The 12,336-nt window shown below is 36.4% G+C and overlaps 1 protein-coding gene across 1 annotated transcript; it reads left to right on the top strand.

Moving 5' to 3' along the window:
- The first annotated feature begins 5,963 nt into the window (after window positions 1–5,963).
- LOC122084291 (17.8 kDa class I heat shock protein-like) lies at window positions 5,964–6,443 on the top strand. The gene has a single exon (XM_042652418.1). The coding sequence runs from the start codon at window positions 5,964–5,966 to the stop codon at window positions 6,441–6,443; it is 480 nt and encodes a 159-aa protein (XP_042508352.1).
- The last annotated feature ends 5,893 nt before the right edge of the window (window positions 6,444–12,336 follow it).

Consider the following 12,336-nt stretch of genomic DNA (forward strand, 5'->3'; position numbering starts at 1 on the left):
GGATTTTGATTGTTACTTAAAACCTGATTTGATTAAAAATCATGAAAATCATAAAAATCGTAATTTTACCATCACTTAAAGATCCTGTATGGGAAAACTTTCTTCACAAAAGTTGTAGATCACGAGAAGACGGTCTCGACGGTATGTCGAAAGTCACCGGAAACCTCCGGACGCGTCGGCACGTGCCGTCGGAAATCGGCTGCCGGAGGAGAGAGAAAAATAAAAAAAAATAAAAAAAAGGCGGCGAGTCATCGCCGGTTCAACTCGGAAACCCTACCGATTTGAACCGGCGACACAGTGGGTCAACTCATGTGCACTATTTGACTCGGTCAGAGGTTGACCGGGTCATTGACCAATTGACCCGAATTTGACCCGGAACTCATATGGCCGAACCGGTTGGTTTGGATTGATTTAAAAAAAAAAAAAATAAAGGCTTGTTTGGTTTTTGTTCATTTTGGGTTTTTATTTAAACTACTTTAAATTTCATTTAAAGGTTCGTTTTAAGGCCAAATTGAAATCTGTTTTTTGCGTTGGATTCCTTGTTTCGGGCCACATTTAATGATCTAATTTTTAATATGACATATTTATTTGAAAATTTATGTTGTATTTGGTTTCAATTTGTTCCTTTTGGGTTTTTTTATTTAAACTACTTTAAATTTCATTTAAAGGTTCGTTTTAAGGCTAAATTGAAATCTGTTTTTTGCGTTGGATTCCTTGTTTCGGGCCACATTTAATGATTTAATTTTTAATATGACATGTTTATTTGAAATTTTATGTTGTATTTAGTTTCAATCATTGAAACAAAATGGCATAAATCAATGCTTTGAATAATATATATGTTATTGGTTACCATGAAATTGAGAAATTTTTTTTTTTTAAATTGAGATGTTAATATGGAAAAGGGTGTAAGCTTCCGCTCATTCTTAGTTGCAAAGTAATTTTACTTTAAGAAACCATGAAATGATGAGGTGGAATCCACCAAAGTGGTACATCTTATTATTTCATGATTTTCCACAGGGTAGCAATGTAGGTGACATTTGCCCAAAGGTGATGTCACCAAAGTTAAGAAAATGACAGTAACCTAGAGGTTCCTAAGCCCAAAGGTGAGGGGATTTCAAAAGTTATTGTTCTTTTCACAGTAAATATGAATTTACAAGAGGACCAGTGCATTCTTAGCCCAAAGGATAGGAATGTAGTTGCGGTTGTGACTCTTGTATGGTTATTGTTGTCCTAGTGACATATTTATATGTATGTTTTGAACATAAAGATATACATCTCCAATGGGAAAGATATGATAGAACTGAGTGAAACCCACCAAAGTGGTACATTCAGTTCGATTGTATCTTCTCCAACAGTAAAGGTGATACTTTCCCAAAGGTTATGTCATCAAGGTTTGAGGATAATCATCCACATTTCAGAAAGGGACATTGAATTTGGAGTTCTTTTGCCCAAAGGTGATTGAATTCCAAAGTTAGTGTTGTTTTCACAGTTAAAAGAAGAATATAAGAGCATCAGCTAATTCCTGTCCCAAAGGATAGGGATACATTTTTAGTTGTAACTCTTATTTAAAATATATTGATGGTATTACATGTTTTTATATTATGATTTATATTTTGATATTTGGCATGTATTGTGTTGTTGTTACTGCTATAGTAAGATGGTCATTCCTTCAAGTTATGTATCTTTCATCCCAATACTTACTGGTAACAACTATCAAAAGTGGGTGGAGGAATTAGAATTGCATTTAGGTCTTCTTGACTTAGACTTGGCACTTAGGGAGCCTAAACCTGAGCCTCTCACAGACTCGAGCAGAAGTGCTGAAAGGAACAAGTTTAAGAAATGGACTAAAGCAAACAGAAAGTGCATACTGGTTTTAAAAAAGGCAGTTCCTGAAATTATACGTGGGAACATAGAGATCAAAGACACTGCAAAAGAATTCCTGGATGCTATTAAAGCTAGATTTCAACACAACAAGAAAGCTGAGAAAACCACATTGATGACCAGGCTAATGAATACAAGGTATGATGGATGTGGGAGTGTTAGAGAATACATTTTGGGTGTAGCTACTGATGCTGGTAAACTTAAGGATCTTGGAATACAGATCGATGAAGAATATATTGTACACATTGCACTGAATACCCTCCCTAGTCAGTATAAGGTTATCCAATCTACCTACATTGCACTGAAGGACGATTGGAGCCTAAATGAGCTCATTTCCATTTGCACTCAAGAGGAAGAAAAATTGAAACAAACTAGGTTTGAGAGTGCACATGCAACTTTTCACAAGGGATCTTCTGGTGGACCAAGTAGAAGGAACAAAAATTTTTCCAACAGAGGAAGTGTCAAGCCATATGATAGGACTAATAGCTCTCAAGAACTTGACACATCTCAAAAGGCTCAGGATGAAGAGAATACCAACAACGTAGAGTGTTTCTGGTGCCATAAGAAAGGACATGTGAAGAAGGACTGTTTTATTTTCAAGAAATGGTTAGAGAAGAGGAAGAATTCTGGGGTTGATAAGCAAGATGATACTAAGAAAGGGTGAGGTAGACTGATCATCAGCAATTGAGAGCAAGTAAAATTTGGTCACATCAAGTAGTTAGGATTTCTTTACATACAGTTATTTGAAATGCTTAATTAGTGGGAGCTCTGGTTTTGTTTAGTATTTTTTTATGTTTTGAACCTTAGCCCGTATGTTTTGGGGCACAGTTTGATGAATTATGGTTAAGTTTTAGCATTTACATTATGCACAGTTATTTCTTGAAATATTTGGTTTATGATTTCATTTGAAAATGTTTTTATAGGCAGTAATTGTCTTAGTTATAGGCAATATTTTGCCACAGTTCAAAAGGTAATGTTTGCCACATTTTAAGACAGTATTTGTCACAGTTTATAAGCAATATTTGTCACAGTTTATAGGCGGAAGGCCACAGTTAGATATTAACCACAGATCAAAGGCGATTTGCCACAGTGAAGGTTAATATCTCAGTTAAGAACCTACATAGAATGACAACAGTGTAATTTGAGGATATGTCAATATTTCTATGATGGTATCCCACATAGATTCGTGTTAAGAAACTTACTTATGTTTGTAATAACAGAAAGTTGTATGCCGTATATTGAGGTGTATCTTCTGCTGTTATTCGATATGAGTGGTTTTTCAACTGAATCACAGTAAGAGTGGTTAATGTAATAAGATTCTATGGCCACACCAATTTAAAAGACATCCTTATAATTAATGTAGCCCAAGTGGGAGATTGTTGGATTTATGGGCTAAATTAATTATTTGGGTTGATTAAATGGGTGAGAGTCAAATTGCATGAACCGGTTCGGTCCACTCTCAAGCTTAGGGATATGCTGGCTCAACCCATTGTGGTTTAGGGTTTTGAGTGCAAGACAGTATTATAAATACTAGGTTTTGGGTCCCTACAGCCATTATTCACTCTTCCCCACTTTACCACTAAAGTGAGAGAACTAAGGAGGTTTAAGGGGTTGTAGAAGATCCATAACCAAGCCAAGAGAGCGAAAGTGGGAGTGACCAACATCAATCATCTTCAGCATACTAGGTGAAAGGTACAAATCGATCCTCCATAATTTTATTAGATTCGTGTTCTTGTTTTTTCCTATGTGGTTTCCTCAATAGGATTTCAAACTCAAACCCATAGGGAGTTCTAACAGGATGTGGGTCCATTGAACCCGATCTAGTAGAAGACGCAGGTGTGGTCCTAGGTGTTGCCAAGAAAGGACAAGAGGACTAGGGCGCGATCGAGTTGGATACGGTCGTTCTATGAGGATTTTTCACCTCGTCCAAAATGAAAGGTGATGCCATAAGAATAAAAGGGTAAGGAGGTTAGAGGTGTTCAACATGGTGGTGGTGCTCATGTGATGTGTGCAAACAAAATAGAGGAGAGAAAATTTGAGAGAAGATTGGAAGGGATAAAGAGAAAATAGGAAATACAAGAGAACATTAAAAACTAAATAATAATTAGATAAATAAAAAGCTACAAGAGATAGGGATAACTTGGTTTGGCTTTACTGACGAAGCCATGACTTCTCGGCCTGATTAAGGGGTAGCCCGCCTCTACTCAACAACTGAGTATTGTTTGTCTTTTTTTTTTCTTCTCCCTTAATTATCCGTTCCTCCAACATTTATCCTATTACATAACAACCGAATATACTCCACTACCTCTCTCCTATATCTTCTCCACATAATGCTTCCCATTCACCCACAGTAACTATCTACAATAACCCATTATAACCCCAATACAAACTCTTACCCTGAGGTTATGGCAGTGGACAAGGTTGTCTTAAACCGTGAAAAAGGGAGATGTATTTGCAGTGAATACAAGAAAGCAAAGGAAAAAGTGAGTGGGTCTGGCAAATAAGTCAGACAATAATGGTTCTTCCAAAAAGTGATTTTGCAGAGTCTTTTTTAGTGCTTGTTCCAACATTGGTGATCAACATTCCCAACGGCATTAACAATTCCATCCCTTAGAGGATTTCCCATATAATTTCGTATTGTTTTAGTCTCAGCCAAAGATTTAGAGTGGTACTATTTCAACATGCTTTTCGCCAAGTTAATTTTGTGGTTGACAGTTTTGCCCCCATTGGTTCTTCTCACTAATATTTTGTTATATGGAATGACTCTCCCCCACCCCATCCCACCCCACCACACCACACCACACCACACCACACCACACCACCTACCCCTCTTTTGCTTCCTTAGCTTTGTATTATGATAGGTGTAATCTTCTCTTCCCTTGTGGAGTTGATTATAAACAAATTTCTCTTATTATCAAAAAAAAGTCCAATTATCTATTTTTCCAAGAATTGTTATTATCACTAGAAAGAATTTCAAAGGTGACTTGTTCAAGCTCATTTCAACAAACTGACTACCGGATAAATTGCAAACCACATGGATTAGCAATATGTCAAATTTGGCATACCATCATTCTTAAGGTTAAAATGTGATTTTAACAGTTGATAAAACATTTGCAGAAGTGAAATTTAAATAATGCTGTGGACAATATGCCCACAAATTTTAGTTATCAACTTTTTTTTGGGGGGGGGGGGTGAAATTTTAGTTATCAACTAAATTGTGACCATATTACCATTAAGGACCTGAACCAAAGGCTCAGTTTGGCTGTAATGGGAATTTAAAGGGAAGCGAAGTGAAATTTTTATACTTTAAAAAGAAATTTTTATAACCAATACCCCCATATGATTGTATAAATTACTTTTTTTTTAACCATATTTAATAATGATATATTTTACATGTAATTTTTATTTTACATATTATAGCAAAGGGTTTTGGATGCAAAGTAAAATGAAATTTTATAACTAAATATGGAATGATTTAAAGTTAATTTTAAAGTCACATTGATAATGATTACAAATATATTTTTTTTAAGTATAAAAATTTCACTTTCCTTCCCTTTAGTTTCCCTTGCAATCGAACATAGCCTAAGGTGATCTAAGTTTACCGGCCGGCCCAGTTCAATTGTTGTCAGTATTTGGTTTTAGGTTCTTAACCCAAAGCATTAACAACCCAACATCTGGGCCCAGATTGTCAAAATGTCTCAAAAGGCTTGGAAAATACTAGAATGTTCACGAAAATCCGAAGAATCAAGGAAACCACCAGTGATAAGTATTTGGCTGGTTTGGGTTCCTAGCCAAGCCCATTTAAAACCCATAATCTAGGCCCAAATTGTCATTTTCTTGAGATGGATGCTGAGAAAGTGCTAGAATGTTCATGAAAATCCGAAGAAAGAAAAATCAAAGAAGCAACCAGATTCTCGGTGAAGGAAAACCCGGGAAAGTACTGGAATTCTTCCTCCCCTGTTCTATAAATATAGAACTGATGTCCTTCCTCTACAACGATTAGGAAGTTTTACGCCAAGCAGCGATCAATTTATCATTACCAGAAGAATTCTCTGCAAGTAAACAAAGCTAAATCAATGGCAATGTCTCTTATTCCAAGCTTCTTTGGTGGCCGGAGAACCATCTCCGATCCATTCGCAATGGATATCTGGGATCCATTCAACGACTTCCCCTTCTCAACCTCCCAATCTATTCCTCGAAACCAATTCTCCAATGAAACAGCTACATTTGTCAATGCCCGTATCGATTGGAAGGAGACCCCACAAGCCCATATCTTCAAAGCTGATCTTCCTGGGCTTAAGAAGGAAGAAGTGAGAGTCGAGGTTGAAGAAGGCAAAGTCCTCCAGATTAGTGGAAAGAGGAGCCAAGAGCAGGAAGAGAAGAGTGACCAGTGGCACAAGGTTGAGCGTATCAGTGGCAAGTTCCTACGCAGGTTTAGGTTGCCTGAGAATGCCAAGATAGATGAGGTGAAGGATGCCATGGAGAATGGTGTGCTCACTGTCACGGTGCCCAAGGAAGAAGTGAAGAAACCAGAGGTCAAAGCCATTGAAATCTCTGGCTAGAAGTTTTTGTTCTATCACACCGATATGTCACTTATAAAAGGATCTATAAACTGAAATATGAAGAGATTGTTGGTGCATAAAACCTGTAACCCTTTGACCACTGACAATAACCAATAAAGTAACAACTTATGGTTTTAGGGTCAAGTTTTCTTTTATGTGGATTGTACAATCTAGCTTCAGCAGGACAACCCCATACATGTAAATGCCCTAAACTAGGTTTCCTTTCATTCCATAACTCGTAAAGAGTTTTAGGAATTGACTTACAAGGAACCCGGTTCAAGATATACACAGTTGTTTTTAATGCTTCGCTCCATAAGAATTCAAGCAATGAGGAGTTGCTCATCATGTTACGTACCATATCTGTGATGGAACGATTGCGTCTTTCTGCAACCCCATTTTTTTCAGGTGTATCAAGAGTTGTGTATTCGGGGGTTATACCCTTCAACGTAAGAAATCGGGCAAATGGTCCTTCACTTTGCCCTACATCAGTATGTCTACCATAATATTCACCCCCTTTATCAGATCTCACAGTTTTAATATTTCTGTCTAACTTATTTTCGACTTTAGCATAGAACACTTCAAAAGCATTTAAAACATCAGATTTTTCTTTTAATAAGTAGATATAACAATATCGTGAGTAATCATCAATGAAGGTGATGAAATAATTTTCGCTAGTTATACAAGGATCAAAATGACCACAAATGTTAGTGTGTATTAATTCCAGAAGTGAATTGGTCCTTTTGGCAGCAATTCTATTTGTCTTAGATTGCTTACCTTTGATGCAATCTATACAAGTGGTGAAATCAGTGAAGTCTAGATTTGACAATATTTGATGCTTCACTAACCTCTCCATTCTAGGTCTAAAAATATGACCTAAACGTCTATGCCATAGGGATGAGGAATCATTATTGTTGGATTTACGCTTTGATCCAACATTTACATGCAGTACAAGAATAGATTTAGAAAAATTAGAATCCAAATTAAGTTTATAAAGACTATCACATAAATATCCAGTGCAAACTAGATTGGTGTCTTTAAAAACGTTTACAACCTTATCACCAAAATTAAACTTAAAACCTTCACAATCAAGTCTCGATAATGAAACTAAATTTCTAGAAATAGAAGGAACATAAAGAGTATTCATAAGGTCCAACTGGAATCCGGTGTCCAAAATGAGTCTATAAGAGCCGATGGATCGAACTTCAGACTCTTGCCGGTTTTCCATGTAGACGACGCTCTCACTTTGATTTGGTTTCCGGGTTGTAAGAAAGCCCTGCACAGAATTAGAAATATGAATAGTTGCTCCTGAATCAATTCACCAAGTATTACAAGGAACATCAACAAGATTGGTTTGAAAACATACTAGGATAGAATCATTACCCTTCTTTTCGAACCAAGTCTTGCGTTTCTGACAGTCTTTCTGAAGGTGTCCTACTTTTCTTATAGAAGAAACACTTCAACTTGTCAGTTTTCTTTCCCTTGTCATCAGACTTTGGATTGGAGGCTTTCTTTGATGCATTGTTCTTTTTAAAATTTCCTCTCTTCCTTTTATTCTGGTTGGATACAAAATTGACCTCCTGGCCTCCCTCATCATTCAATCTCCTTTCCTCTTGGACGCACATACTTTGAAGTTCATTCAGAGTCCATTTATCTTTATTTGTATTGTAGTGGATCTTGAATGCTCCAAAACGAGGAGGAAGTTAAGTCAGAATGATTTGGACAAGACAACCTTCATTCATTATCAATTCGAGGGGTTTTAGTTGTGCACAGATACTTGCCATATCAGAGATATGGTCCCCTATCCCATTAGTACCAGTATAATTCATTCTAACTAGTTTGGTCATCAAAGTCCCAGCCAAAGATTTATCAGCAGTAGCAAAACGGTTCTCTACATTGATTGGGTATTCCTTTGCATTTTCAGAAGTTGGTATAGAGCTTTTGATAGTCTTGCTAATCGTCTTCTTGATATATAAAAGGCAAAGACGGTTGGAATGCTCCCACCAATTATGTAATGTAACCTCATCATCAGTGCTCTCATCAATGAGAGCAGCAGGTTTCTCATTACGCAAGGCATAATCATGATCCATGGCAGCAAGGTAATAAATAAGTTCTTCATGCCAGTCATTAAAGTTTGATCCATTCAGAAGTGACACGTTATTCGAAATAGGGATAGGTGTTGAAACTATGAATAAGAGTAAATAATACATGCATATCAATCATCATGCTTTGAGTTTCAGTAATAGAATATTAAAATTCTAGAAAAACAACCTATTGCATCATTACAATCTATCCTATGGAATCGAGATGGTAACATGCTAATGGTTCACTTTACATTAGATGGAAGACATCATTAGGGTAAAATATTTAAGTCGTCAAAATGGTCAAATAAGATGTATACCTGTGGATATTCTCATCCCATTTAACTGTTAAACTATCATATATAGATCAACGCAGTCAATCAAGAATGTATACCTGCGGATATTCCCATTCTATCTTGATCGTTACATAACGATCATCATAAGACCCTAAAGTTTGAAATTTAAATTGAATGTGTGATACGATTATGTTTAAGGCCAATAAATATAATTATTGTGATCAAGAAAAATGTGTACCTATGGATACTCCCATTCAACTTAATCACATAATCATTGATGCCCTAAACGCATTTAAAATTGAGAATTATACACTTTCAATTTAAATTTAACATAAATTGTCATCCAAGCATAGGTATTCTAAAATAATGCATAAAGACATAGACAACATCTATTTCTATCTATTTCTAACATAAAAGGATTCTAAAAACATAGAAATTCAGTTGGTAATATAGAGCATAAGTAGAAATAGATGCACAATCCATGAAATATGTACAAACTTAAGTAGAGAGTATAAAGAAATCATATCTATTATGATTAGAATCAGAAATAAAGCATAAAGAAAAGATGAACTTACATAATGGGTTTATTTCATTAAATCCCATAATATAGGCTTTCATAATGGGTTTAGTTTATTAAAGCCCACATATGGGTTTTTTTTTTTTTTTTTTTTTTTTTAAAGTAGGGTGCCACAAACTCAAAACCCTAAATTACATTATACAAAATAAACCATTGGGTAAAGTATAACAAATAAACCCTAATTTACAATTAGAGTTTAAATCTTTTCAATACTTGTGAGTCCCATGCAAATAACATAAAGAAAATTTTGCAATTATCCGCATAATATTGGTCATGAATCATATTGATTAATATAAAAAATTAATATAATTTATCCCATTCAAGCCGATCCGATCAATCGGATCATATAAACATAATATGGGTCGAGTACTGTTATGAACAGTAATCGGCACTGTTCATGAACAGTATCGTGAACAGTGAACCGAACCTCACCCACCTTCTTTAACATAAAATGGTAAACAGTACTAAATATTATTTATAAATAGTACTCTCTATGTGATTCAAGAACGCATTGGCGTAACCATACAGCTCTGATACCACTTGAAGGATGTTATTCCTACTGATAACAACAGATAGGATCTTGCCATACAATCATTGAATCACAAAATTGAACTATAAGGTTCGATGCATACCGTTTACCATCGACTGTGAAGAATTTGCCGTCATTATATTCTTCCTGTATCTTTATTCCTACAATCCCAATCACGAACACAATGGATCTTCTAGGTTTCTCCCACTAGCTCCCTTAATGCTTTCTTGGAACTGTGAACCTTTAAGGTCTGTGGTATTTGTATAAAAAAATTATCTATAAAGATGGTTTTGAGTGTTGTGGCTACTACAAGAAGGTAGGGCACAATGTGTTGTCTTGCTGGCAAAAGATATATGATGATGAAAAGCAAAGTTTTAAGGTTGCAGCGGCAGGGATCCCAAGTGCGTTGTACATAGAAGATGGAGTTAACTCGACTGGAGTCAACTTGGGTGGGAAGCGCAATCCCTCTATGAAATTTTCCTTGCAAGGCGCCTCTTCTTTAGTTTCTTCCTTACATGGGACTCCTAATAAAGAAAATTTTGTCTATGGCAGGTCGTGTGGAGCTGGTGAGATCTGTGATATCAGGTATCCTAGTTCATAACTTCACTATATATTGGTGACCAAAATCAACTATAAATATGGTGGAGCGATGGGTTCCCCACTTTATTAGGCCAGGAGACATGGAAGTGCCAAAGAAAGTAGTAGTAAAATGGAATGAAGTTTGTAAATCAAAACAGGAGGGTGGCTTGGGGATTTGAAGGTTGAGAGATGTGAATAAAGGTTGCTTATGTAAGCTCACATGGCAGATCAGAAATGAAGATTCTTTAATGTCAAAATTTTTTATAGCCCATTTCATTAGCAAAGATGGATCCCTTAAAGGTGGTTATAAGTCTTCTTTCATTTGGTCAGGCTTGAAAAAGGTTTGGAACATTGCCTTAAATAATGTTCAATGGATGGTTGAAAATGGTAAGAATATTAACTTCTGGTTAGAGAAATGGTTGGGAGATGCATCTCTAGGGGTTTTGTCAGGGCTTGATTGGAATTCGTTTATTAGGGCTTCTTTTAAGGTGTCTCATTTTATTGAGGAAGGCAGCTCGATTTTTCCAAGGGTTAAATCTCTTTTTCTCTCTGAGAGTTTGACCTGGCGAAAAGACCAATTTCTCCTTCTGCTGAGGAGGATGTTTGTCATTGGTGTCCGTCTTCTTTAGGTATGTTTTTGATCAGGGCTGCATGGGAGGCGGGTCAGTGGCCATCTCCCTATATTGGATGGCATTCCATAATTTGAAGGATGAAGATTCAGACTCGACAGGCTATGTTTGGGTGGATATTAATGAAGGGGAAACTTCCAACAGATGAAAAGATGGGCAGTAGAGGTATTTCTCTTTCTTTGAGATGTGTCTTATGTGGTGTCATTGAGGAGTCTACTTCCCACATTTTTTATGAGTGTTTTTTCATCAAATGTCTGGAGAAAGTTTTGTGATTATTTTGGGTTGATTTGGCCGATCTTTAATGGAGTGGAGGGCTTGTTGTCTTGGTGGAAGGCTAGTGCAAAGTCTATGAACTTCAAATGTGTGTGGTTGTCAGGTTTTATTTAATCCCTTATTTTGTGTGGTTAGAGAGGAATTTAAGACTTCATGACGAGGTTTCTAAATCTGTTGAGAAATGTTTTTCTATGATTCAAAACAAAATAAGCTCTCAATCTTATGTCATTTTAGGGAAGAATTTATCTATTTCAGATCTCATCTATGCTAGAAGGCCTCGTAATTTGTTTGAAATTATTTGGTGCACTCCTGTGGAAGATTGGGTAAAATGGAACACTGATGGTTGTTCGCTTGGAAATCCTCGCAGGGCGGGAATAGGTGAAAAATTTTTAAACAAAAATTCAGAAGCATTGTGAATTTCAGAGTTTCGATTGGTGTGAAGACTAACTTTGCAGCAGAATTTATAGTGGTATAGAGGGTTTAGAGAAGGCAAAGAATTTGAACAACCAACGACTATGGGTGGAATGTGACGTGGTCTCAATTGTGCTTTTGTTTTCAAAGGGTGTGGTGCCATGGTATTGTTGTTAGAGGTGGAGTCGTTAGCTTCTATACTTGAACTCCGTGGAATGGAGGATTTTTCATCGCTATAGGGAGGCAAGTTCTATAGTGGATTTTCTTGCTAAGTCAACGGAAAAATTTGATTACTCCTTTCCGATTCTATCTTGGCATGCTTTGGTCAGAATAGATCTAAAAAAGGATGCTATTAGATGTCCTTGTTATCATTTCTTATAGTTCTCTTTGTGTTTTAAGGTCTGGATTTTAGGGGTCACTAAGGCTCGCTTCCCTGCTGATGCCAATGCCGAAGGTGGGGCAGTTGGTCTGGTCCTCTAAAGTCTCTATGGGCAAAGTCTTTTTTGTGTTGTAGGTTACCC

This window comes from Macadamia integrifolia, chromosome 1 (genome assembly GCF_013358625.1).
Source record: "Macadamia integrifolia cultivar HAES 741 chromosome 1, SCU_Mint_v3, whole genome shotgun sequence".
Lineage (NCBI taxonomy): Eukaryota > Viridiplantae > Streptophyta > Magnoliopsida > Proteales > Proteaceae > Macadamia > Macadamia integrifolia.

Coding starts and splice junctions, on each gene's coding strand:
- LOC122084291 (XM_042652418.1), top strand. CDS start 5,964: ATGTCTCTTATTCCAAGCTTCTTTGGTGGCCGGAGAACCATCTCCGAT.